This window comes from Scleropages formosus, chromosome 16 (assembly GCF_900964775.1).
Source record: "Scleropages formosus chromosome 16, fSclFor1.1, whole genome shotgun sequence".
NCBI lineage: Eukaryota > Metazoa > Chordata > Actinopteri > Osteoglossiformes > Osteoglossidae > Scleropages > Scleropages formosus.
This window is the reverse complement of record NC_041821.1, coordinates 7,142,871-7,170,520: the sequence shown is the minus strand read 5'-3', so window position 1 is coordinate 7,170,520 and position 27,650 is coordinate 7,142,871. Positions and strand designations below refer to the sequence as shown.

Sequence of the window (27,650 nt, the reverse complement as noted above, 5' to 3'; positions counted from 1 at the left end):
CTGCAGTTTATTTTAAGGTGTATTATGTTCTTCAGACGCTGGTCTGTTGTCAGTTTCCTGTTTCGATAAAAAAGGGAGAGGAACGATTTACTAGTTAAATCAGCTGAGCGCATTGACCAAGATTACTAAAATTCAGTTTCCATATTTCTATACAGACATTAACAATCATCTCAGGTCGGCTTTCGCTTTGTCTGTTTTTCTTCAACGATGGGACCGCGCACGGCTGGCAGTTCTGTGGTCCCCAGTGTGCTTCTGTGTGCTCGGTCCCAGCAGTCCCCTGTGTCCCCCTACAGGGAAGCTCACCCAGATCGTGTTTGGCCACCGCGACGTGGTCACGTGCCTGAGCCGCTCCGAGTCCTATATTGGGGGAGACTGCTACATCCTCTCGGGCTCCCGGGATGCCACGCTGCTCCTCTGGTACTGGAACGGGAAGAACTGCAGCATTGGCGAGAACATGAGTGAGTACACGGCATACTTGAGACACAAACACACACACACACACAGAGGCATTGATACACTGATGCAAACACTGCCATACACATCAGTGTTTGGGCATCGCACTGAATTCTGGTTCTCGCTTGAGCGCAGTGATTCCTAACACCACACCAGCAGAACCCAAATATAGATGAAATTTGATTTAAAAAAATTTTTTTACATATACTGTAGTTATCATTGAGTGAGACATTTTCGGTTTGGAGGTGTCTTAATCTTGAAGATGTCAGTTTGTATATTTCAGCATTTACTTTTGTTTGTGGGGACCTTTGCCTTGAAAGTATTGCCACAAGGTTAACAGAACACATATGTGTACATTCAAACGCACACACACCCCCTCGAGGACACACGCTTTTGTTCAGCCTATTCTGAAAAGAAACAATCTGTTCTGTATGACCAGCACAGGCCTCTCCGTGAACTGGAGAACAGATTGGATTTCAGGTGGAGCATTTGTAATGTAATGGCTCATTCTGTGGCGTGTGTGTGTGTGTGTGTGTGAGAGAGAGAGAGAGAAAGTGAAAGCCAAAGGCTGCTGAAAGTGGGTCTTGGACATGTGGAAGTCCATCGGCGGCAGTGGTAATTCATGTGAAAACGGGAGAGAGTCAATAAAAGTGAAAAACGTTAAGGTCTGCACTTATTTACCATAACATACGGCTGTGAGGGCGATCAAAGAGCAGCGCCCCCATATCTGTGACGCTGCCCTCCTTCATGGGACCCGTGTGCCTGGTTCTCATGGGCCGTACGCCACACTGGGCCTTGTTTATCGAACGACTCTGAAATCAAACCACACTGTGGCTTTATGAATGTAAAGCACACTTTATTTTCTGATGTAACCTTTTTAAAAAAAAAAAAAAAAAAAAAAAAAAAATCCAATGATTTCCACTAGAATATGAATTTGTGGGCATGTTTTTTATTTTCATTTAATGGTGGTAATGGAGAAGAGGGGGAAAAAAACGAGCACAGTACAGGCAGTAATTAATTTAATGTGGCGATTGCCTTGGAGAAAATTTCCAACGTCTATAACTACAAACTCGTAATTATATGAAATAGAGAGTAATATTGCTGGTTGTACACCTGCAGTCTGTGACCAGCACCTTAATGTGTTTATCCTCCAAGTAATACATCCAGCCGCCATCATGATTTTTCTCTAATGTCACCCTGTGCAAATGACTTCATTTGATTTATTATATTTACCCACAGATGTTACTTAATGTGGTACAAGGGTAGTTAATTATGAGATCTATAGAAAGTCTGGGTATTGTACTGAAATGGAGTAACTGCGTAATTATGAATGTAATGTACAAACACTTTTAGACAAATTACACTGGAATTAGCATACGGACTGGAAATACGTAATTGGTGTGCATATGTGAAATGAGACACTCCGAAAATTAAAAAGTAAATGAAGTTTTTGAAAAACCATTGAGTTTTTCCATTTGTTACTTCGAGTTATAACTACCCGTAAGCACATATGTATTTGCTGGTCTACCGTGTACCTGCCATTATATGTAATATGAGATATATTTTCTGCCCGTTATAATTTACATCATTACTGCGGTTTCTGTAACTCCTGGTAAATTTATAAACAAATCTTTGAGATGTCTGAAATTTTGACTAAGCTTTGCAATGAAGCTTAACTGATAGCTGAAAACTGCGGTTGTCCTGTGTGACCTGTTTGGGTTACAAAAGCAATATCTTGATTCACTTTAATACAGTATGCACAGATCAATAGGTTGTGGGATGTTTAGTTAAAATTCAATAAGTTTTTCTTCTTTTTTTTTTTGAATACTTTGGCTGTGGTTCACTTTCCTGTGCCCTCTGCATAAGTTTTTCTTTGAGTCATATTCTTCAGTGTTCACACGGTTCACTGGTCATTCCCCAGACCAGGCCTGCTCGGTCACTGAAGGACATCCGGGGCTCGGCCAAGGGGCAGAACATTAACCACAGCAGGGCCTGTTCACCCAGGGATTTCTCCAACGCAGGTCTCTCATTCCTTCCCTCTGCCCCTGTGCAAGAGCGTGGTGCAGTTCCATCTACCTACTGCTGAGGTGTCAGAGAACTGGCCCAGTTCAGCCCATTCCCAGCCAGTACGCAGTCCGCCGTGCTGCATGTCTGTCAGCTTTTTATAAGGCCTGCCTTGTTGCCGCATACAGTGAGGAACCCACCCTTCTGCCCTCTGCAACTGTTTGACAGGCTGTGCCAGCTGCCAGTCATCGCTCAGCTGCCCCCTACACAGCCCCCCCCCCCAAAACTGAGACAAGTGGGAGGTGGAAAGAGCGCTCAGTGCACTAGGTCAGTGGAAGGAATAGAGAGGCTGCACTGCCATCTCCTGGTTGTAGGTACGAATCAGTACTGGGGTACTTACCCTTCCGCATATGTTCCTCATGCGTGTTTAAGAAAACACGTACTTTTATTTAGCAGGCGCTTTTCTCCAAAGTGACTCACAACGTTAGGCTGCGTACAATGATTTACCCATTTCTACAGCTGGACAAAATTTACTACAGCAGTTTTGGAGTAAGTTCCTTGCTTAGGGGTACTATAGGAAGTAGGATTTGAACCTGGATTCTTCAAGTGCCAGGTGGCAGCTCTAACCACCACGCCACCTGCTGAGAAAAGAAAAGTAATTACACACCGAGACTTGTAGTAGATAATAGAAATAATGCAACTCCACTAACCAGCCAGGAGCCTTAATTTATTTGTGCCTCTCCATCCTGCCTCCAAACACACTGATCATTTATACAGCTCAAATTCATTGTCTTGCTTTTCAGTTGGACTACAGCATCTCGATTGTGACACATTTGAATAAGTGCATCGAGGGAATGTTGTTAATATCCATGAGTAATTAATAAATGGTTATTGCACTGCGGTGCTCTTGGGGAAGTTTGGCAGGAAGAGCTTGGGAGCAGCAGAAAGACGATACCCTCCTAACTCTCTGCGTGGACTCGCGCTGTGGCTATATAGGTATTAAATTGTAATCAGATGTAGCTCTAATGGAAGCCAAATGTTGGCAAATGCCTCAAGGTTAAATGATACACCAATATATTAGTTTTACTGATCTTGTGCTGTAGAAATCTGACTTTGCGCTTTAATCCCTCAAGTTGTAAAACATAAGTCAGACTTCAGACACTCGAGACGTTTAGCAGTAACATTCTAATTAGATCTATATATTTGAGTTCATTACACACCCTTTATTGCTGGAGCGCTGTGTGTGTGTGTGTGTGTGTGTGTGTGTGTGTGTGTGTGTGTGTGTGTTGCAGAACCTCAGGCACATTGGGAATGAAGCTCTGCCCTAAAGTGAGCGAGTCAGTTGTGGATCCTGAGTAGGAAAGTGGAGCCACAGGAGTTGTGGCAGAAGGTACAAGGGTGGCAAAGCATCTGGGTAATGATGGGTCCTTTCTGCACCTGGTCTAGGTGTGTCATGCCCACAGTTGGGCTGCTCTCCCTGCCCCTGAGGCCCGGCAATGAAATGTGTTTTTCGTTTTGAGTTTTTACTGCTTTTCTGCTTTTAAAGTTTTGTGGCCTATGTAACGCACTCTGACCACTTTTATCTTCCACAGTGTGTACAGTTCGGTTCATCTCCTTTCAGGGCAGGATCAGAGGTGTAAATCTTACTGGAGGTAACAGACTGCACCCTGTTGGCTGCTGGCTTTTTAAAGCTGAATTGTGCCGAGACGGAGATCAATCACGGAGCTGCAGAGTTCCTTCAGAACGCAGCCTTTTACGAGTTGTTTTTTGTCAGGGTTGTGGCAGCTGACTCCTCGGCGCACCCCTTCCGTCCGTCCCTGGGCCAAACTGGGGGTGCGTCCGCTTTAATGGGACCCCCGGTGCACAGCTGGGCTCCTGTCACACACACAGCACTGTCTGCTAATGAACTCCTAATGAACTCGTCACTCAGCCTGAGAAAGTCCTCTAAGTGTTTCAAGTGTTTTAGGTACTCCTTGGAGGTTTGTGGCTGGGGTACGAGTGGGGGGGGGTGCCCGTGTTGGAGTGCCTGTTAAACAAGACAGGGTCTCGCTGTCGGGGTCCAGCCCCCTACAACCACGCTGCCTCTGTGAGTGTCAGGGAGCGACACAACCTCCACATGCCCCCCCGCCATCAGCATAGCAACGTTTTTTCCATCAGCCGACTTCTGCACTGCAAGGATGGCTTCGTAAATCATGTCCTTGTTTTTTTTTTTTTTTTTTTTTTTTTTTTTGCCTCTTTCCTTTACATCTCCACTTTGTGCTTGGATGGCACTTGAATGATTCATAAAGAGAGGAGATCCCTGTTAAGATGAGTAGGTTCAGCTCAGTCCCATGCTGGAGTGCAACATTAACAGCGAAAGAGAAGTTTCATCTTGAGTTTGGCAGCGTTTCCAGAAGTGTCTGTAATTTTAATTCTATAATTTAATCTTTGCACGTTCATGGCTCCCTCTGTCCCTCAGAACTGCTGAATCCCTCTGTTCAAAAAGGGTCTCAAAACTTATCTTATTTTAACCTGTTTCCCTCTCGACCTGCTGACACCTCCATAAATTTTTACCGCACCATCTTACCTGTTTCTCTGTGTGTTCCCTGTGTGGCTCACTGCTCTGGGTACCTGCAGGAGTATTTGTGGCAGCTGTGCTTCGATGATTGTGTTTTGGCATCTAAAGCTTTTTGCCTGTTGGGTAGAGCTCACTTGTTTACTCTGAGCGCTACACAACTTTGGAGGGTAACTTTTGCTAAATGAATAACCTGTCAAAAACAAGCCAATCACAGCATGTACCTGGGAGTATGACTTGTTCTTGTGTCCTGTGGATGGCTGAACTCCCTCTGTGTTCATTGTGTCATCTGCTTCTATTTTGGGCTTTGGGCTCATGGGTTGGTGGACTGTTTGGGTCTGTGTCAAGCATGTTTGTTGCTCTGTTTTGGGTAGAAATATGTCGTAGCAGTTAAGGAACTGGAGGTCTGTCCGAAAGACTGCTGGGCAGAATCCCAGTAAAAAGGGGTTGCTGTTGTACCATTGGTCTTTACCAAGAGTTGTTTTGGTGAACTTTCAGCTTTGTTAATTGCTGGTTCACCAAAATGAAGATGTTGCTGACATTTCACTGAAAACTTAACATTTTGGTTATCGGTGCTGCTCTATCGCCACCTGGTGGTCCAAACCCCCACAGCGGTCCTACGCTGCTCGTCATACAGCCACTGACCTCTGCTTCCCCTTCCAGCGGAGTTCGTGACCCCCAGAGCCATCCTGACAGGGCACGACTGCGAGATCACCTGTGCCAGCGTCTGCGCGGAGCTCGGCCTGGTTGTCAGCGGCTGCAAGGGTGAGTTTCCTCCCTGGTCTGCAAACTGGGACGGTAGAGCAAGGTGCCAAGACAGTGCCTGCTGTTGTACCCTGGAGCTGCTTCAGTGTCAGATTTACTATGGCATAAAATGATACGTTTAAAGGTAAAATGATATGTTTGCATCATGTGACCCACAGAGGGCCCCTGCTTGATCCACTCCATGAATGGTGACCTCCTGCGGACATTGGAGGCCCCAGTGGGCTGCCTGCAACCCCGGCTCATCCAGGCATCCACAGAGGGCCACTGCGTGATCTACTACGACCGTGGCCAGTTCTGTGTCTTCAGCATCAATGGCAAGGAGCTGGGGCACATGGAGGTGGACGAGAGCATCAGGGTAAGTGTTCTCGTGGCAGGACACTCCTTCAAACCTCTTCTGCCTTGGCCAGCCATGACCACTAAGCGCCAGCTCCCTTCGGCCACACATTTTTTTGCTCCTCTCCTGGTCACACCCACTCCAGCAGGCCTTCCCCTGGCCACGCCCAGTGCACCGCATTCCCTTTCTCATACTTCACAAGCAAAGGTGGTGATACACAGGCTGGATGCAAAATTGCTGAGCTCTTTGATTTTTCTTTTGCATTGGAGAGGATGGAAGCTAGGAGTGTTGGGGCAAAAGCTTGGGCTTCCATGTTTTATACATTTATTACACAAAAATATTTATTTTTTTCATATGGTGTTTTTACTGGCTAATGAAACTTGGATTTGGCGCACAGCAAAATTACTCTTTATTTAGCTGCTCTCCTGGGTCAAGCTCGTTTACAATGACAGGCTTGTTCACTCACTGACTTAGTGATTTACCCATTTATACAGCAGGGTACTTTTTGCTGTGTCAGTTGATGGTAAGTATCTTGATGGCACTATAGTAGGAGGACTGATTTAAACCCGGGACCTTTGAGTGCAAGTGGTAGTGTTTGGGGCTTTTCATACATATAGACTGACCCAGTGCACCCTGCACTGTATGCTGATAGGGTCAGGACCCTACTGACGCCTGCCGGAGGAAAGGCATTCACCAGGGGTTTACCACGGGCACATATGTGAGTGAGAGCACTGCAGGAGAAGAGGCCTCCAACGCTGCGCTCTCCCAAAACACGGCGGGCCTCCAGAACACACAGGGCAGCTTGAAAGAGGCGCTGCTCTTTCATGTTTCTCTTTTGACAGGAGATGGATTTGGGGGCGCAGAGCCCAGCCTCAGCGCATTACCCTGCGCAAATTTATTTCGGCGAAAAGTAACCATTTTAGCAGATTTGTGCGTGCGTCTGAGTGTTTGCACTGGATTGAATTAATGACTCCATAAATTCTGGCTTTGACTCCTGCCAGACGTCTGCAGCAAAATGAAAGAAGTGCCTCGTCGAATGTACTGTAGGGGGAAGGAAGGGGAGGAAAGGGGACAGTGCTGCTGTCTGCTGCGCGTCCCCTATGGCTGAGGGACGCCCCTGTTGGACTGCACCTCCAGCCCCTTGTTAGCCCCCTGCCGTGCTGATTTATGAGCCCAAACCGGGCTGAGCCAGCCCATACAAGGTTTACGGGCCCTTGCTGGACCTGGTCTCCTTGTTCCAGGGGTTTATGGTGTCCCTCCTGTTGACGGAGAGCACAGAGGGCAAAAGTCCTAAAAGCAAATCCTTTAGAGAGTTTTATAGACTGTGCTCCTATATTGCGTTCTGACATGAAATATTGCAGCTGATGTTAATCTCTTTTTCGTCAAATTACCGATTCTGGTGTTATATACTGCAGTGGTTTGCATTGCCAGTGAGAAGGAGAGTATTTAAATGCAGGCGAACAAACAGATGGTGCAAGCAGGGAGGAAGTGCAGCTGTGCTGTTTTGCCTTCAGGACCGTGAGCCCCGCTTGGAAGCTCATCTGAGGAAAGCCTCTCCAAGACTGATGCGCAGCAGTTGCTTCCAATGGCCATGCAGTCGAGCTGCTGAAAGATTAGCGGCGCCCCGAAAGCGGGTCTCGCGAGCACACCAGGGCGCTGATCTGAACCGTGAGGACATGTGAAACCCGGCACGACGCCTGTGAATCTATAACCCATTTAAATGGGTGTTCTCCGCACCGGGGCGCTGCTCACACTGTAGAGAGCTCAGCTCAGAGTTATTTGTGCTCCTATCCTCGTGGCCTCAGCACAGAGCAGGCGCTGCCATAGCGACCGATAGACAGCTTCTTCTGTCTCTTAGCAGTCACATCTTTCACACTCTCGCTGTGAATTTACTACTTAAGTATTTCAGAGGATTATTTCAGCTTGGGGTGGTGGTAGTTTGTTTCCAATGAAAATCTGCCCTGTTTATCTTCGGGGTCTATCAGGTGTTTTATATGTTTATATGTGTGTGGTGTGTGTTGTGGCACTTACAAAACCGGCACAGGAAAACAGCACAACTCTTTTTTTTTTTTTTTGACATGTGGTACGGTATGGATGGGGTTTGCGTTTCACAGCTACTGTCCATTCGTAAAGACCTTTTCATATGTCTGGCACTGCATGTAATCCTCATTTCTTCAGGGACTCCTTACATTGCAACATTGCTGATGAGGTCAGGAAACCAGATGGGGGAATTAATCTCCCACACTGCGGACCCTCCTGGTGGGAAGGAGACTTGTTGCGTTTCAGGAGGGGTTCTGCTGCCTGGGTCCCTCACCTCCCAGCAGGAGGCACTGCTCATTGCTCTACTCCTCACTCCAGACACCTGGTGCTCAAGAAGGGTCCAGGAAAGTCTGTCTTGACTCTTCGCTTTTAAGAAGTGACTGCTGCTGGAGCCAAGCGAGGCCCTAGTGCACAGTGCAACGATTCACTCCCATGGTCCTCAGGGTTCTGAGCATCACATATTAACAGCTGGAGATGCCAGTATGCTGTGTGTCTATGGAGGACCCAAACTGGTGTTTGGTGGATGTTCTGGTGTCACCGTGTACAATGTCCTCATCTTCCTTGCCCTTCTCCAGGCCATGCTGCTGAGTCGCGATGGACAGTACCTGCTTACAGGGGGCGACGGAGGAGTGCTCACCGTCTGGCGGGTGCATGACCTCAAGCAGCTGTTCACTTACCCCGGGTGCGATGCTGGAATCCGCTCCATGGCTATGTCACATGACCAAAGGTAAGAATTTCTGTAAATAATTTCTTTGTGGACTGTCCGTGAAGGGACAAAATATATTTTTCCAATATTATCCATATATTTAGCTTGTCCATAAATTAACACCCGATTACTGTGTGCATTAAAATTACGGTGAACACTGATAATTGCAGGCAGGTTTTCTCAAAAGGAGAAAACAGTAAAAGGTTTCAGTGAATTGTGGACTGAGGTATCTGTAGGAGGGGTAAAACTGCTTTTGATGGTGACGGGTTTGAGCTGTTTCAACGCTGTTCGCCGTTTCACTGCAAAGTGGTCTCCCGCAGCCCTCTGTCTTTTCCACTGTTCCTGTCTCCAAGAGTGTATTCATCCCTGACTTTATTAACTTCACATCGGCTGGATTCTTTCCGTAGTTTGTTCTGAACAATCGATGAACACTCGTTTTCTCAGAGGCGGACGCCAGCTTTCATGCTGCAGGGCTACTGGTGGCAGATGTATGAACGTGACATACATACACACAAAAAACTGCTACTGTAAATACATGCAGCGTGAATGTATAGTAGATTGTCCACTCAAACTCCTTTAACCCTTTATGGACACCCTGTGTAGCTGTTGACCCACCCTGACATGGCGTCCTCTCTCATTGTCCACCGAACAGGTGCATCATCACAGGTATGGCCTCCGGGAGCATAGTGCTCTTCTACAACGACTTCAACAGGTGGCACCACGAGTACCAAACGAGGTACTGAGTGGCCTGGGGGGGGTCACAGATGTGGACATGGTCCTGCGTTCCTGCCACGTGTTGTTACAAGCACTACTCAAAATGCATATTGAATTCCTGAATGTATCTGAAATACTATCAAAAGAGGCAAACTATTTTTAAATGGGCATTGCTATATTTTGTAGATCCTATTAATGTTTCGTATTATGAATTTGGGGTTGGGTTATATATCTATTTTTAGCTGTAAAAATCTATTTTCATCTCTGTGAGGAAAATAAGGGTTTGATTGCTCAATAGTTAGATAATTATATTTGCATCGGTTTTCTTTAAAAAAAAAAAAAAATCCATATATTTGTGTAATTTGGGGAAGTGATTTCGATATGTGTGATACAAAAAAAATGACTATTTGTGTTTGATCTTTATTTTTCATGACGTTTGTACTTTTGTCTGCTACTGAAAGACACCCTGGCGATAGCAATATAAGATGAGAGATGGTGTGTGCTTTTTCTCAGCCGTTGGGACAGCGCAACCATTTTTAACCCTCTGCTTGATCCACTAATCAGAAGGAGCCACTGTGATTTATCCCTGACTGTTTCCCAGGGTGCAGATTGAGGGGGTTTGAGTCTGACGAAGAGGGTCTAGGGTCACAAACCATAATAAAACTACTTCAAAACCATGTTAAACATCAGCAAGTAGCATTTCAAAGTGATGAGAAAACACCCCTGCAGAGCATTCCGTGTGACAGGTCAGTGGTTGGTCCACCCAGACAGAAACTAAAAATCCTCCTGCCGTCTACAACACCGCAGACACCGCAGCAGAAGCTCTATGTCAGCGTTCTTCGGCACTTTGCTCTCATGGAGCAGCGAACAATGGACCACCTTTGTGTAAGACCACAGTGTTCTGAGGGGGTCCGACCCAAACATGGGCGGCTCACATTCCAGTTGAGCTCTGCGTGCTCATGATGGACGGGTCCATGACTGCCGTCACACCGCATCTACTGCCTTTTCACGTATCGTCAGCAATGCATCGCAATCTGTTCGGAATGAAAGTCTATTGACGTGTGATGAGTTTAAAAACAATAAAATGTTGTTTGTAACTGAAAAACTGTGTCATTTACGTGGTCTCAGTGATAAGAAAGTGACCAAGCACCCAGTGTGAAACACCACCTTTCCTTCTCAGGGGAACATTAGTGACCCACTCATTGGACGACCCCCGCACGACACTCCTACCATCCCTCCTCTGAAGAAGGACGCCAGAGACTTGTTCAAATAGGTTTTATTGCATTTTCACTCAAGTTCTCCCATTTCAGTTCTATTACAAAATGAAATGTTAACGTTAAAGCCGGCAGGAGATTCTGCAGGCGCCCCGCACCCCGTCGGCAATCTGCCGCCGTTCTGGGGTGTCGGCTGCTGCTTCTGGAGTCTGTCTGCGTGGACAGTTGATGGGGGACAGAGCTGCCAGGCTGGACATGAAGTACAAGTTGAGCTTGGCCCCTCTTTACTTTGCTTGTGAAGTACCAGCCCGTGGAGGTTGCAGGTCCTGAGCGCCTGGGGGTCCGATCAGGACCAAAAGTTGAAGAAGAAGCCCTAGTGAAGCCAGAATGTGACACTTGGCCGTCCTACACGGCGTGAGTGACACGCGAGTTCTACCGCCAGACCCCTGAGCAGAAATAATCCTATGATACTGAGAGTCGGTGTAGAATTGTGGGTAAAAGCAAACATAGCATGAGAAGGGGGGTGTAAAGGTGCTTTTGCATCACCCAGTCTTTCCCTCCCCTACTTTGTCCACACTGAGCCCCAGTTGTTCCTCAGAGGTGGAGGCAGCTCTGGCCCTGGGGGTCAGTGACACATTCATCTTCTCCAGGCGACTCCAGACAAACTACACCTCTGTTGATGTCGAGCCCATGAAGTCCTACTGAGCCATGGTGAGAACATCCAGAGTTTAAAAAAAAAAAAAAAAAAAAAAAATAATAATAATAAATGTGCACACACTTCTTGTGGCTCCCAGTCCATCCTCCCAGACCTAAAACTATGCACAACTAAAGTAGCTTATCTGAATTCCAGCAGTGAAACAAGGAACTAGACATTTATTCGTAGTTAACGTGTACCAACCAGTCACAGTTTCCAGGAAATAATAAATAACATCAAAATAAACACCAGAATTAGCTTTAAGAACCTAAATGGAAGTCACATACAACTCCTGCTCTGCTTCTTTCTGCGTTTGTGTGTGTGTACGTGTGTGTGTAAATACACATATACAGCACAAAGCCTTCTAAATACAAACGACATCCGTCCTCCCAGTGCAGGAAATGATGAGAACCTAAGTGGTTGCGGCGCTGGAGTGTCAGCAGTGCTACGGTAACTGGATGGACCCCTAGTTGGCCCCAAGAAGCGAGGTGCGGGTTCAGGGCCCCCTTGTCTCAGCTGGGGCGGGCGGATGCTGGGGCGAGGTGGAGGGAGCAACGTCGCTCGTGGGTCTCGGCGGATTGGTCTGCGGAGAGCGCCGGGACAGCAGGATCTTCTCCTTATCTAGAGCCGTGTTCTGCAGAGCAAGTACGACACGAGTCAAGTCACAGGTGCGAGAAAGAGGAGACCAAATGGGTCTGTGATGGGGGGGCCACCATACAGTATGAGAAGTAAAAATGCATCCAAGTTCCCATACGATCACGACACGGGTAAGTCTGAAAGTGTACTCACCCCCCACCCCCCTTTGTGACTGACACTACATGGGGCTGGGGGTGGAGCTTAGTGGTGGGGTTGGTCAGGGATTGTGACAGCTGGTCTGTGGGGCTGATTTGTTAGACAGTGACAAAAATGCACATGTAATTGGAGGGGGCAGTCAGCCACACTGCATCACTGACCCAGCAAACACAGCAAATCATCATCACGCCCATCATGCAGTTGGGGGGGGGGAATGAGAAACGCTGTGGGCACCAAGCCGGGCGACACGAGTCATTCAGCCTCGGGGTCAGTCCCGTCCTCTGAAGGGCTCCACGGGGTTTCTCGTTCTCGCCAGCGGCCAACGAGAATATCGGTTAGCAAGCAGCCGAGACGAGCGCCCCGCTGAGTGTTAGTACGTACCATCGCCGTGGAGCTAATCAGAGGGTAGCAATGCAGGCATTACGGGGGAGCAGGAGGGAAGCAAAGGGACAGAGACTAGTCTTACTAAGAGCAGAACAAATACAGGTCACGCTTTGCACACATGGTACAGAGAAAAAGACACTTCTCAGCACTGGGCCACCTGCAACTCCCAAACAAACCAGTAGAGGGCGCCACTGCTACTATCTGTTCTATTGGGGGAGCGAGGCATATGGTGGGTTTTTTTTTTTTTTTTTGCATAGAAGCAATGAATTTCAGTGCCTTTTCCCAATTTTGGCCACAAAGTGGCGCTAGAGACCTGCTTTTAATTCCTTTTTTGGCTGCGCTGCACAGCCTCTGCGAAAAAAGAAATCGTTCCTGTCCAGTTTCAGCTTCCAGAGTACAGGAGCACATATAGCAAGTCCATATGCTGTATGGTTGCACCATGATTTACACCTTGCATTTCATCCAAAATCAGTGCAGCACCTGCCCATTAAGATTACAAGTGGACTCTGAGGATTGACCTCACTTGATACGTAGGCGTCCACCAAAGTGATATTAATGATGCGCGTTCGACTGAACTGAAGTGAACTCTTAGCATCCACTGCCACCCGAGCGTCTCATCAAAAGCAGGGGAGCAGAGCGAGTGCGACCAAGTGACGGAGAGAGGCAGACAGAGCAGGTGACCCCCAGGCCTAAGCGCGATGCAGCAGTTCAGTCCACTAGAGCAGAAATGAGTCGCCCAGCAATAAGAAACAAATGCATAAATCAGAAACATCAAAGCAGACAGCTTGGCATAACATAAGAGGCACCCAGGAGATGAGACGGTGATGGTTGTCATGGCGACAGCATGGCGGGAGGGAGAGAGAGGGCAAGTGAGGTTGTGGGTGGAGGGTGTGGCCTGGGGGGATGGGTGGAGCCTGAGTGTGGACTCTAGGTGCTTGTGGCAGAGGGATGGGGGAAGGACAAGGGACTGCGGTTACAGGTTTGGCCAGGCAGGGGGGGGAGCAGGGTTTGGATCCATGATGAGGGGGGTGGGGGCTCTGGGCTGCCCCCTTCTGTAGCTCAAAACTGTCACTGACACACACAAAACTGGACTCCTGGGAGTAGGAGGCGAACCCCAGCGGGGAGGGGCACTGGCTCCACTGTGTCGAGAGCCAGGATGTGGACGGTGAGGGAGTGAGCGTGGTTACTGTGACAGCGACTGCACGGGATTGTGGGAAGGCTGGACTCGTGACTGGGAAGTGCGATACGGATCGGCAGGATTCCGCTCCTGGGCAGCGCTCTCGTAACGGGAAGCGAGCCGGCGGAGCTCAGAAGCGGGTGTAGAGAAGGAATGCGCGTTCTAAACGATTCTCACGCTGTCTGACCCGTCGCCTTCGGAGAACCTTCTGTAAACACCTTTAGCGCGACTATTGGGTGGAAAAAATTAACAAGCATTAGACAACGCGGCAAATTGTTCACCACGTGCCGCTGAGCAGCTCGGGGTCGGTGAGGGTCAGGGGCGCCAGCGATTCAGTCGGATGTAAATATGCCAGTTTACAGTTCACCCTCAGGCAGCACAGCAGCTCCAGCCATGAAGCCACCTGTTCGTGCGTTGAACGTTTTAAATTCAACCACAGTACAGAAGAACTGCTCTGCGATGGGGCAGCAGGTGGCGCCATGGTTAAAGCTGCTGTCCTTGGACTCAAAGGGCCCAGGTTTTAATCCCCGCTCCTTCTGTAGTACCCTTGAGCCATGCTGAATTGATACAGTAAAAATCACCCTGCTGTATAAATGACTAAATCACTGAAAATCACTTTGGAGAAAAGCATCAGCTAAATAAGTACGAATATATGCGCCGCTTGTACTGTGTTTTGTGCGTGTCGTGTGTGTCCAGACGGGTGGTCAGTGGCCATCGCGAGCCCTACCAACTAGGTGGCGAAGGTGTCGGGCCACGAATGGAGAACCACGAAAGCCTCGACCGCTTACCATGATGACAGAGACGCCTGACGCAGTGGAGCTGTGCTTTGACGCCGCGTTAAAGTGCTTCTTCAGTTTACCTGTCACCTCTACCTTCATGTTGTTCTCCATCGCTGCATCGTCCTGCGGGGCACGGAGCACTTCGCACACTTCACAGGTAAAACTAACCTTTACGCTGCCTAAAGGCAAGCTGCAACCTTTAAATGTAGGTAAAAAACATGTTCTAAATATACACGCTACTGTGCACGTTAGGCGTAGTTGAGGAGTGTGTTATGAGGGTAACGGTGGAAGGGCTGCAGTCCACTTACAGTGACCCACGGGTGGGAGAGGACCTCCTCCGCAGTGTAGCGAGCCTCCACGTTCACCTGCAGCATGCGGCCTATCAGCTCCTGAGGGAAAGGGCACGGGCACGTGAGTCAGCGAGAAGAAGCGCTTCTAATTCTTCCTGCATTCTGTGCCTGACTGCGACAGTGGTGTAAACCAAGTACCGCCGGTCCTTTGTCCTGCACACCTCTGCACTTGAGCTACAGAAGAATTCCATGAAATAAAGAGGTTTATCTCTCAGTCCAAGGCTGCGGGGCTCTTTCCGCTCTCTCTGACGGAGTTAGAAACGCTCACAAGCTGTATGTCTGAGCTTGGAGCCCAGCCAGGTGTGGCTGCTTGTCAATCTGCCTATCACAGACACACGCTAATCGACACTCGCGGAGAGTAATGGATATCGGAATGTGATCAAGAGAGTGAGGGAGGGGGCGGGCAGGCGTGCGGGTGGGTGGGTACGCACTTTGGCCGAGTCGGTGATGTTGTCCCAGTATGGCGAGGGGAACTCCAGTCTGCCCACCAGGATCTGGTCAAACAGGTCCTCCTGGAGGTTGTTCTCACTGTCGGGGACAAAGCCGTGTGTGTATGGGTTCTACGTACGTATACGGGTCACGCACTGTGGACAAACTCCACCTGGAACCCCTGTTCACGTTCCATATCATCATCTCCGCACCGTCCCACACCCCCCAGATGTATCCAAGGCCCATTATACTCAGCTGCTGCGTTGGAAGACACCGTGTTGATCGGCGTAGAAGGTGCAAGTGTACTGAACGATTGCTCAGGACTTCAGCGTGTGTGTATCTGCAGCCTCATGTTGAGCTCTTCATAATAACCAAGGTCCCCTGCTCGCTGTCCTCCTCCGGAAGGGAGGTTTCCAGTGCGTTTAGGAAACCTTGGGAGAACCTTGTAGAAAACTCTGCTTGAGACTTTCATGTCTGCAGCAATGTCTCCTTCTCTTAATGTAATGCATAAATTGTACTTTTGCTGAGATGCACGTCGCTTTGGACAAAAGTGTCTGCTAAATGAATAAATGTAAATGTAACTCTGCAACCGTGTAATAATAATGCAGCAGCTCCTTCCAGGAGACCGATAGCTGTGGAAAGTGTGTTTCTGTGTCCAAAGTTGCAGGTGTAAATCTGAAGTGTTAGGGCTGGAAGCAGATGGTGCTGGATGTTGTTGGTGGAGTTCTGAAGTGAAGAGAAGAAGAGCCCTGCTGTGAGCTCTGCGGAGTGACGCCGATGTCCCTCACAATATCACAGGTCAGCAGGTCGCCGTGTAGCTCGGAGCAGTGCTCTGCTGTCTCTCAGCTCTCATTGGTGTTACAGAGTTTGAGCAGGTAATTAATGAATGAATCGAGGAGCTAAATAATGAAGCTGACAGGTGACACCCATAGGTTGCAGGTTTCAGGACTGGAATGCAGGACCTCTTTGTTGTACCCCGGTGGAAGGGACTTAACCTGAGCAGTATCTTGGGTGCAGAGCAGAGCTGGACGCTCTCCAGTGAAGGACAGCGTGCGGCCGGTTTTACCTGCGGAACGGCGGGAAACCACACAGCAGGATGTAGGTGATGACGCCGGCTGCCCATATGTCCACCTTCAGGCCGTACCTGCAGCCGCGCCAGCGAGAGGAGCAGAACTGCGATCAGGTCCAAAAGTCACTCAAAGTTCTTGTCAGCAGCTGCCACACTGGCACCGGGGCGCTCGGTGTGGTATCATTACTGCCGCACGACACGTTTCACATTGTTTGTCCTCTGTTGTCCTGGACACAGAGCACCAGGTGTATAGATGCCGAAACTGCGTCGAGGCTACTGCTCCGGGCTGCTGGCACAGGCTTCCGGGGGTCGAATGGCTCTCCTAATTACGCAAACCGGCCAATCGGCTTAGACGGGCGAAAGCATCACTTCTTCGGTGGGCTGACGTTAAAACCCCTCCCACCACCCTAACTCCAGCCCTTCACACCTGCTCTTACCCAGACTCGGCGATGATCTCGGGGGCCACGTAGGTGGGCGTCCCGCAAACGGTGTACAGCGGTCCCTCAACCACAGTGGCCAGACCGAAGTCGCCCAACTTCAGAGACCTGGTGCCATCGGGGAACTCGCACACCTGTTGGGGGGGGGGGGGCAGGGGGACACACAATCATTCCTTACTTCAATACCTCAGCTCCTTTAGAGGGTTAATTCTTGCGCCGCAATGGAAAGACCACCTGCTGTAAGAGAAAGGACGAATGCAATCATCACCCAGGTAGGGAACTCAAGCAGGCTTTGGCAGAAGGTGTGTGTGGTTGTGCTTATCCCCGCCCCCGTGATGTCACACACCAGCAGGTTCTCCGGCTTGATGTCGCGGTGCACGATGTTCAGGCTGTGCAGGTATTTCAGGGCGGAGGCCAGGTTGAACACCATGGTGCTGGCGTCGCGCTCTGTGTACTTGGTGGAGGAGGTGATGGCGTCGAAGAGGTCTCCCCCCTACACACACAAAATGCACACAGAGTCAAAACTGTCCTGCACACAGGACCTCACAGTGCAGAAAATAAGGCAGTCTGATATTTCTTTTGTGTAGGTTGGCTAATAAACACACCCTGCATTTTAGGTTTCCTACTCAGGCCCCTGGTGATCGAACCCACCTTGACCAGCTCCATGACCAGGTAGAGCTCTGTGGGGGTGTCCACCTCCTCGACGAGCATGATGATGTTGGGATGCTTGACCCTGCGCAGCACAGCCACCTCATTCTCAATCAGGTGCTCCTGCGCACACAGACACCGGCATCAGCACCTGCGGCATCCGAACAGCGTTATGGCACACGCAGCGAACCCAGAACATGGGTGCCCGGGCTTAGCGAAGGACAAACTTCATGTCGGAAACTGTTCCCTCGTATCGCTCTTGTGGAAGCTGCGTCCAAAGGGTGCTGTGAAAAGGGAGGCGTTGACTGCCAACGGAAGATGAAAAGCCCTTTCCTGACACGCACCTTGGCATCATCGTTGGCATCTGCTTTATTTATTGTGCTCCGGCAGCTAAGTGGACTGGAGTGAAACGGATGTGTATCGTCTGTCTCGCTTGGAGGAGATGAGGAACACACCACCTCTGCAGATGTTTTCAACAGTGCCTTTGCGGAGAGCAAGAGCTGTCCTGCCACTTACTTTTCCGACACACTTGGCCTTGTCGATGATCTTCAGGGCGTACTCCTTCCCAGTGCTCCTGCGGGCAGACCCAACCCGACCCGTCACGTCACACATGCCACACATGGAGAAGACCACCTCCTGACCAGTCAGAAAACTGTTTTGAGACCCAGCTGTAGAACTGATCTTTCCAAAGTTAAACAAACTGTAAACCAGTAGCTGTAGAAAATGACACCTGATCTGAGCACGTCTCAGTTTGGTTGTGTATAAACCCTACGTATTGACCCACCGCTCCACGCATTCCTTAACGATTGCAAAATTTCCATCTCCGATGACTTTCCCAACCCTGTACTTGTCCAGGATGACCGAGGCAGAGGTTCCTCTGTTTCCGTTAACTGTGGAAAAGAAGGCAGGTTCAACCAGCATCAAGGTGGCCAAGACTGAAGGTAGCAGAGAAGCAAAGGGTGTGGTGACATAATCAGATTACAAAAAGACATGTTTCCATCCAGATGGGAAACATCTTACGCGATGATGTCAAAGGGGAGCGAAATGGCTTTCTGAAACAAGTATATGCAATTAAAAACAACTTGATTTCCCCCCAGCTTTCGGGAGAGTTGACTATTTTAATGGAACTTATAGATAACCGGACGATATCCTGTTGTAGTAGACTGATCGCAAATTAGTCCCTGTGCCGGGTCTCATACTGGCACCCCAGCAGTGAGCATGGCCATAGCTTTATTTGTGGTCGGCCGGGTCACGAATCTCACCTTCAGGACTCAGGCTTCTTGTTGGTTCGGCCGACCCGTTGATGTTGGAGACGGAGCTGTGGTGAGCGGGAATCTGAGGAAGCGAAAACACCCGGTAAAACTACCTCCATCGTGACCACTGATGTGGCAGAGGAGATCCTGTCCTTTACACAGAGCGTCCTGACCTCGTCATGACTCGGCAGATCCGTTTCCACTTTTTATTTCTCCAGACCCTTGCGGTAAGTTGAAAAAGTTGGATTTGCACTCAGTGACATCGGATGCCTCTTTAGGACATGACAAACTGTGTTCTCGATTCTCCCAAAAAATGCCAAACTAATCTCCGTAAGTCTCTTAGGCGGTCCTCAAATAGTCACACTCCAGGACACGCAGCCATCTGGCCCAACTCATTCAAGACACCATGCCCAAACACCAGAAAGAAGCTTAGAGCGGTCTCTCATGGACAAGTCGGTAAACAAGATTAAACCCGTAAGTACATCTCCTACTCTCTCTCTTTCTCTCTCTCTCTCTCTCTCTCTCCACAAGTCACCTCACATCTGATTGCTGACATCAAAAATACTCCGGAGGTCTCAGACGGCTGCCGCTCGACTGGCTGTCAGTTACCCTCAGAGCGCCTTCGTGATTTCCGGATAAGCGTTTAACGCTTGCGAGTGGTTAATCGCGTCCTAACAAACCACCTAAGTCGTGTCCGGTCAGACCGCCCGTGGTTTCGTCTTAAGTTTGTGGACCTAAGACGATCGGTGTCAGAGCAACTCGGGTGGATGGGACGTGACTGCTCTCTGTGACTCTATGGAGTTTCCCGGTTCCGGGCCATGGGTAGAAGAGCGGACTTTGCGGAACGAGGCCCGTTCCCCGCCGACCGGTCGGAGCAGCACCGCAAGAGGATGGCTAGAGCCGTGCACTGAGGCGGAGGCGGGCGGTGCCCTCTGGCTCACCTTGAAGCTGCGCATGCTGCGAGGGCTGGTGGGTGAGGAGCTGGAGGACTTGGTGGACCTGGGCGTGGACATCTGGCTGCTGGGCGCTCCATTGACTGGGAACAGGACACGGAACAATGATTGGTGGGAACGCCAAGAGAAACACGCTGCTCCAAACGGGCCCAAGCTCACAGCGGGACACGGGAAGTGTGGGAGGGGGTCGCCGACCCATACCACTTTGTTTTTAAGAGGTTTTTTTTTTTTTTTTGGTTTTAAACAACTGCCACATTTTATATCTCAGTTGCTACCAGACGAAGGAACCCGAGAATACAGAACAGAAAATGTTTGACTTTATTATGCACATAACTTAAATCATCAGCTCAGGAGGATCTCGTTTCAATTCACCCAGTGAGTCAGTGTCTGGGCTGCTTGAATAACATGTAGAATCACATTAAATAAAATAGTATAATGTACCCTGAATGACACATGCTCGATGAAATGTTTTATTGCGCGTGAAATAATTCTTCGCTGACGACGAATAGGGAAAAATACAGCTTTTTCTGCGAGATGAAAAAGACGCAGCGCTCAAGTAATTGCCTTCGTGGTTGGAATTCGGTTATGAATTTCATTTGTGCTGTCAGACACGCTACGTTCAGTTCATTACCTACTCTCTAAATACTAATGAGTTGGCACTTTCACTTCAGGATACGTGCCCTCATTTGAATATCATCTGCCCCACATAATCTCTAGAAGGCCTACTTAGAAGTGATTAATCATTTGTTAATGTTCTCTGACAACGCGTGGGTTATGACATGACACCGACAGCAGCGGATAGAGATGCAGCCGGGGATCGGGACTCATAGCTCATACAAGTCTGACTGCTCCGGTCCCAGGATGGGCCCTGCTGTCGACCCTTGAAGGGACGATCTCTGTCCGGCTTCAGTACGGTAATGACGTCACGCGCTAGACTGCTCACGGCAGAGTCCCCTCACGTGTGAATTAGAATCCTGAGGAAGTGGATGAAGGTAATTGTGTGGAAGGTGTTCGGAACCTTCCCTACACTCCTACTTTGCGTGTGTGTCTATCAGGATTAGATCCATGTATGCTGCGATCTGGACAGCATCCAGAACAGCTCAGAATAGCTTGGCGGATCCTCGGTGAGCTGCTCTTAATGTAATGGGGGCACCACGAAATGCCGAGAGAACAGCTCGCATGAATAATGAAACATGGCCCTCGGTCCTCTTTCAGCTGGAAACCCACACGTCAAAAGGGAGCAGAGTTTCCTGTGGTCGCAGACCATGGACCCTTTGTTGTTAGGGTTCTGTCACAAACAACCAGGGATGGATTTACTGCGGTGGGCAAAGCAAACAGCTAGCAGGCTGAGTGGTGGTGGACTCTGGCCCATGGAGGACACCACCCACTGGTGGACTCTGGCTGATAGCGGACATTGGTACTCTGTCATTCCGAGCCTGCGCTGCAGATTTCAGGGTTTCCCACTGCTGTTATCCAAAAACTTCTGCTCAACTCAACTCCGAGTAAAGAGCACTCACCCGGGGACTTGACTGGCGAGTGACTGGTGGATAACTGTCCAGATCTTCTTACTGGTCCAGTGACGTGAGCCAGCGGAGGAGGTCCAGGAAGGAGACGGAGCCAAGGACAGAGAGAGGTTAGCGGACGCTGTTCGATGAGACACCCTGTCGTAGCGTGGAGGGGTAAGGGCCAGTTACCCAGCCGAGCCCCTCTTCCTGACAGCCCCCATTCCTGAGTTCTCATCAAAACTCCAAAGCATCGTAGACTGGTAAAACGAACACGTCGTGGCTGGAGGGCTTCTGCGTGAGCCGCATCAGACAGACTGGATTTTCTCCAGGGATGCTGGGAAAACCATTTCCCTGATTATTCTTTTTTTTTTTTTTTTTTTACATTTTGCTCATTTGCATATCTCATGCAAATGACTCCAAGGAACAAAGTGCAGTATTACTGCAAGAACATTTTAAATGTTACATGAGCATCTTCCCATCGAGCGAGGGGTCCGTTTCCCCCCCCTTAATGTTTAATGAGAGCTGCACGTGTTTGTTGTTACCATGTTTACAGAAGCAGCTACCGCTGTCCTGGGACGATTGTCTGATATACCTGGGACTTTGGAGTTTACGGTAATCCCAACTGTTGCCGCGGATTTAAGTGGTCTTGTATAACTGCCGCAGGTGGACGTGAAGTAATTAATTTTGAGTGCATGTTATCTAAGCACTCGGAGGCACGCACCGCACCAGTGTATACGACAGGTGGGATACAGGTGGACATCCCGGATGCCCTGCTTGCTCGGCCACCGGCCTCTGACATTTACACCCGCCTTTGTGTGCGTCCTACCAGCCTGAAGAGCATTTGAACTGCTTCATTACCACAGATACCATTTAAGAAAGAGAGGGGTTGGGGCCACAAATCAGATTAGGCTGGGAAATTTCAGGTACTGTTATTGCCTTGCTGTAATTAAAAAACTAATCCAAAGAAGGTATTATTCTCCCTTTCATAATACATTTAACACCCCATAATCCTGATTTTCAGATATTGAATTTGAAGGTAAAAGTTGATTTGAGGGATTACACTGTGTTCAGCATGCCCCCCTCCACGCCACCGCTTGCTGCCCATACGCACACCCCCCAGGTTTACGTAAGACCGCTTCTGCCTTCGTGGTGGGGTCGGGGGGGGACGACATACCTGTTGCTGGGGATTTGCTGCGACGCAAGGGGGCAAGGTTCCTGGATCCAGAGGTTCGCGCTGGAGTGGAGGACCGAGCGTAAGAAGACTTGAGGACCTGACACTCTGTAGAAAGAAATGGGCCACAGTGAGCAGGACTCCTCCTTACCCTACATTCACCCCCGTATTTACTCCACAGTGCCCTGACTCCTTACCCTGCATGAACACCACACCAGCACGCCTTACCCTTAACCTCCTTACCCTACAGTCAGGGTGCATATTCACAGCATCTTCCCGTGATCTGGCCCTCATGTTCGTGTTCCTCATGCAATCTAAATTCCCCTTCTCCACCCAAAGTTTGCAGCCTTGTTTTGCTCTCCAGCTCTGCGATGGGAAGTGATGTCCAGGCAGGACACAGTGAGCAGTCAACAGAGGCGTGCAGGACCCAGAGGAAGAAGAAGCGTGATGTTCCTGACAGTGCCACCACATACTGATGAACAGCCACGCATCACACAGCCCATTGCAAACATTTAACTGCCACAGAATTTCAATCAGTTCCATTTATTTGGCTTTGGATCAACAGAGATCTTAGCACTCTTTCTCATGCGGTCTTTTATATGTCGAGATGAAAATACGAAGGGAAGTTTTATCGGAAAAATTAAACACAGATTTCTAGATGGGTATTGTTTTATACCCAACGGCAAGCTGCTTAGCCTGCTCTGCTCCCATAAATATCCAGATTTCCATTTAATACTGCTGGATTTATTTGCCGTGTATATTTACGTAAAGCACGGAACGATGGAAATGGACCGCATCTCGTGTGACCAACGGTACAAAACATGTCATGCAAAGTCATTGATAATTCTTTTTCTTCAGGAATTTGGTATGATCCAGGAAGCTCAAGGACATGTTCCCTAGCCGAAGGCGTGCAACCGCGATGACGTGGACATCGAGGTAAAGATGCAGATGTTACAGGCAGGATCAGAATGAAAACGGAAACTGAAAAGTGACCCTACATGACATTTAACAGTTATAAGCAGAGGTGGTAAGAGTTTGTGATTTGTTGCGTAACTTTGGTTATTAGGATTGAGGGCACTAAAGTGACAGGAAGTTTTAAATGTGTTCAGGAATACGTGAGACTTGCAGGTTCGGTGACTTCACATCAGTATAAATGTTAAATGCAAATATATGTACATATATACAGTATATACACACTGGTTAAACAGTGGTACGAGACTAATGGAGCGTACTTCGAGAATCATGTGTCTGCTTGTATGACTCATCTGTTGATGAAATGCACTCCGAGTTGCAGGCTACATGGAGAAAAGCGTCCGCTAAATGAATAAAAGTAAATGTAAATCACAGACTTTTCTTCCTTGGCACAACGATGAACGAAGCTGCTGTGACAAGAAGGTCACATCCTGTCACACAGCATCTCTAGGCAGCCATCGTTAAAGTAGTTTTCAATATAAGACACGCGCAGCTCTGCGTCCAGAACGCACGCCACACTCCGCGAACGGAAAGGAGATGATGCACGTTATTCGCGTTCCTGCAGGAAATCGGAGAACTGCGCTCTTTCGTCGCCGCGCTAACTCCCAGAATGCTAACTTCCACCGTGTCAGCTGCCAGAAGGCTAACTTTCACCATGCAGACATGCTATGTCAACTCCAAGAATGCTAACTTGCACTATTCTAAGTCCCAGAAGGCTAAATTCCTCTGTGCCAACTCCCAAAATGCCCACAATGCTAACCCTTTACGCTAACTCTCGCTACGCTAATTCCGAGAATGCGAGCCGTCATTGTGCCGGTTCTCAGAATACTCCCAGCGAGTTCCACTTCTGTCCCTAAAATAAACACAAGACCTTCTTCATGCCAACTTGTGCCTCCGTTTTGCTTTAAGGCAATGTTTTATTTGTGTACATTATAGCCACTACCACAGCAGCATCTCAGCTTTTGCTTGTCATTATGGTCTATTTCATAAATAGCTCAAGGACCTGAATGTATCTACTATTCAATTTTTGACTTCTGAGGAATGAGAAGAGTCTAAATTGGAGCAGTTAGTAGCTGATGGTACCTATAGGTTTGAGGAGTCAGGACCTGTTGGTACCTCTGGGGTTGGGAGATTAGTACCAGAGGGTACTTATAGGGTTAGGGGGTCAGTAACCTGATGGAACTTATGGGTGTGGGAAGTCAGTACTCAATGGTACCGGTAGGTTTGGTTGGCCAATACCTGATAGTACCTACAGATTTTGGAGGTCAGTACCTGCTAGGGCCTACAGGTTTGGGGTCAGTACTCAACACTTCTTGTAACTATACTATGAGAGGGGGGGTAAAAGCCAGGGTTAGGCATTTTAAAGTGGAATGGAGCCTACCATCGAGAAAGGCTGCAGAAGCCTTACCACTGTGGTCCAACACAAAGTCATCCTGGGCGTAGCGGTACTTCTCTGGACCGCAGGCGATGAACACGTCGTCTTCCCCGAAGAAGTCCTGTAAGCAGGTGATCTGTGGGAGGGGTTGTAGATGGAGAGAGCATGAATACATCGAAGGGGCACATAATCAATAACTTTCCTTCTAATCAGTAAGATTATCTGTTTGCCATGACATGTGACGAATGAGGTTGACCATTTATGCACCTAAATGCTCCTTGTCCCCCCTGTTGCCCTGGACAGATGCTGACTCGTCCGTTCGGGGCTGCGCTCACTGCAGCGGAACAGGAATGTGGTTAAATACCGCTTATTCCTCTTTCATAATAAACCAATTCATCCTGAGGCATTTTTTCATTTTACATAATTATGCTAAACACTGTTTTTATACAGATGCTCCACTTTGTTATGGCATTATGAAAAGGTCTCTTTAAAACACAGTTGTGTTTTTGCTTTCCGATGCTTTCATGCACATCACTGCCTACAGTCGTATCATCTGTATTTAGCGGCGCAGCGACCATTCTTGCAAGGCTTTCTCAAAAGACCCGAAAACAGTCAGGGGAAGCCACGAGGAAGGCCATGTCAAACACAGCGAGGGTCGATCAGGGAGATATCCCAAATAAGCAAGCTATATATCTACATTCATTCCTTTAGCAGCTGCTCTTCTCAAAAGTGACGTGCAATGATTTTGACTAGCGTGTAGCTGACGGCTTTATCCGCGGTGGCTTATGGTGTTCGATACACTCACTGGTGTACACCCCTCAGTACCATAAATTGTACCCCATCAGAGCCAGAAGGACAGGTCAGGTTATGTTCCTGGTGGCTATAAAATGTGATGATTTGATGCCCTTTGACCCGTAAGACTGGACACTGACACAGGCACCACATCCCAGCTGTGATGTGTCACTCTACTTCCTGTGACCTTGACACCTCTGCCTCACCGTGTCTTTTGGATTGACTACAGTCTGCAGACGAACTGCAGCCGAAACGGTCATTAGAAAGTAACCCTGTTCTTCACCGGCGCGGGGGGGAGGCTCCCAGTGCTGGACCAGACCAGCTTCCTGGATGGAAATGGAAGGCTGTCATACAGGGGGTGTGGGGGTGGGCTGAGTCGTGTCCCCGGGGTCACGGGGGCCCACTCAAAACTCGAACAATGATGCAGCAGGGGGGCAGGCAGAAGGAGACAATGGAGGCCACTTCCTCTGACAGGGACCAGAACAAAGGGCAGCGATAAGGGAGCAGGGGACACGTGCGGTGTGTTTGTACGGAGGGACAGAGGGATGGAGGGGCTGAAGGAGGCGCGCACAGTCCAAATACAGTATGGAAAAGATCATACATGGATCTTTCCAGAAAACCAAAAGGCCAACAAACACACCTGCTCTCCTTTGCCTCTGATAATTGAATGTATTTAAATGATGTTTACATAACATTCATCATACAGGCGACACAAAGCAGTGTTTCATTAGTACAAAGCAGATGGGTGCAGATCCTTTTCATCACTTTACATCAATTCTGCATTTTAAATAACCTGAGCGGGAGCGCGAATGCGCGGTGGCGGTGGGGGGATCCACGAGGTTCACGCTTCTGCTAACGGATTGAAACAGCGTAGGTCTGAGAACGAAGGTTTTCTGGGGGAATGTGACTTCCTCTTACGTGTCTGGAGGTCCTTTCAATCCCCCCCGGACAAGAAGGAAACGGCAAAATAAAACTCTCTCTTCTTTCTACAGGGAAGCGACTCATCCACCACATTAACACCGGCGGGTTTGTCGGAAAGGAAAAACCGAAAGGTCGGACGTCGCCTTAACACCACAGACGTACCCTGGAGATCTACGCTGCGTTAACGTTCATTAGGGAATGTAATGAAAATAACGGGACAACCTCACTGACCCGATTCGCTACCTAAATACCAACTCACTGAAAGTGCCTATGAGTAAATGGAGAAAATATGCTGTTATTCCTTTGAAACATTTCATTTCGTTAGAAAAGCCCTCGGGTCACTACTTTGGTTGCCACAAACACTCTCAAATGTCAAGTGTGTTTCTTCATATACGAGCTGATGTGACATTTCAAGTTTACCTGCTTAAGTCTGCGAAAATGAATGATGGTGTGGATATATGTATGTATGGATGTATGTCTGTATAGGAGGGGAAGTGACCTTTTTTCCCCACTTACAGCATTTGGTTGGATTGACTAGGAAATTGGAGTGAGAAATAAAAAGGAACACACACCCCCTTCAGGGAACCCCTGTGAGCCTGCAGTGAGGGACACGCTGCATACCAATGAAGCAAGGGCCTCGCTGCGGAGCCCTTCTGCAGGCTTGCAGGGACACGGTTGCCATGGCAGCGAGGCTGCGGCGGGCCCCCCTCACCTGCCAGAGGTACACTCACCCACTTGGTGCAACTGGCCTCTAAGCATCACGCACCCGTGCGAAACGAAATAAGAAAAGATTGAGGGCGTTCGCATTTCCGGCACGGAAGAAACAATACGTGTCAAACCTGGGATGAATAAACGCTCTGAACTGTCCTCGGGGAGGAAGAGGAGGGAGATCACAGGAAGGGAACCGAGCAGAAAGCAGCTTTGATTTGAGCTCATGTTCAGCTTTAAATACATACACACCTCGTTGGCAACGGAAAACACGTCTTTACGCAGAAGTGCCCCGACAGTAACAGCTTTACTGACTCAACACTTTGAAGGATTACGGCGACTGAGCTTCGTGGTAACAGGATGATGATGATGAGGGCCAGGAATGCATGTACGCTGCGCTTGTACTGGAAGCCGCCGGTGGGACCAGGAAGCCCGCAAATGTGGGGAATGTACGGCT

The 27,650-nt window shown here is 48.8% G+C and overlaps 2 protein-coding genes across 6 annotated transcripts in view; one reads left to right on the top strand and one right to left on the bottom strand.

Annotated features, from left to right (window-relative positions):
* Nucleotides 1-10,675, top strand: part of lrba (LPS-responsive vesicle trafficking, beach and anchor containing) — a 168,809-nt gene extending 158,134 nt beyond the window's left edge. For both annotated transcript variants that reach the window (XM_018735791.2, XM_018735790.2), the window contains exons 53-57: nucleotides 294-458; nucleotides 5,675-5,776; nucleotides 5,935-6,131; nucleotides 8,726-8,877; nucleotides 9,509-10,675. In XM_018735791.2, the coding sequence (XP_018591307.2) occupies nucleotides 294-458; nucleotides 5,675-5,776; nucleotides 5,935-6,131; nucleotides 8,726-8,877; nucleotides 9,509-9,599 (707 nt within the window). In that variant the 3' untranslated portion in view covers nucleotides 9,600-10,675. The remainder of the gene's footprint in view (nucleotides 1-293; nucleotides 459-5,674; nucleotides 5,777-5,934; nucleotides 6,132-8,725; nucleotides 8,878-9,508) is intronic.
* Nucleotides 10,676-10,856: 181 nt separating this feature from the next.
* The window catches only part of dclk2a (doublecortin-like kinase 2a), a 34,588-nt gene continuing 17,794 nt past the window's right edge, over nucleotides 10,857-27,650 (bottom strand). The window contains exons 3-18 of one of the 4 annotated variants that reach the window (XM_018735795.2): nucleotides 24,779-24,908; nucleotides 22,429-22,533; nucleotides 21,267-21,317; nucleotides 19,738-19,832; nucleotides 18,806-18,878; nucleotides 18,328-18,433; nucleotides 18,060-18,117; nucleotides 17,547-17,666; nucleotides 17,242-17,388; nucleotides 16,896-17,029; nucleotides 16,456-16,533; nucleotides 15,392-15,488; nucleotides 14,919-14,999; nucleotides 14,620-14,733; nucleotides 12,652-12,664; nucleotides 12,017-12,112 (exon numbers count right to left, since the gene is read on the bottom strand). In XM_018735795.2, the coding sequence (XP_018591311.1) occupies nucleotides 12,096-12,112; nucleotides 12,652-12,664; nucleotides 14,620-14,733; nucleotides 14,919-14,999; nucleotides 15,392-15,488; nucleotides 16,456-16,533; nucleotides 16,896-17,029; nucleotides 17,242-17,388; nucleotides 17,547-17,666; nucleotides 18,060-18,117; nucleotides 18,328-18,433; nucleotides 18,806-18,878; nucleotides 19,738-19,832; nucleotides 21,267-21,317; nucleotides 22,429-22,533; nucleotides 24,779-24,908 (1,419 nt within the window). In that variant the 3' untranslated portion in view covers nucleotides 12,017-12,095. Of the gene's footprint in view, nucleotides 12,113-12,651; nucleotides 12,665-14,619; nucleotides 14,808-14,918; nucleotides 15,000-15,391; nucleotides 15,489-16,455; nucleotides 16,534-16,895; nucleotides 17,030-17,241; nucleotides 17,389-17,546; nucleotides 17,667-18,059; nucleotides 18,118-18,327; nucleotides 18,434-18,805; nucleotides 18,879-19,737; nucleotides 19,833-21,266; nucleotides 21,318-22,428; nucleotides 22,534-24,778; nucleotides 24,909-27,650 lie in introns of those variants that run through there. The other 3 variants (XM_018735792.2, XM_018735793.2, XM_018735796.2) reach the window with 3 other exon arrangements.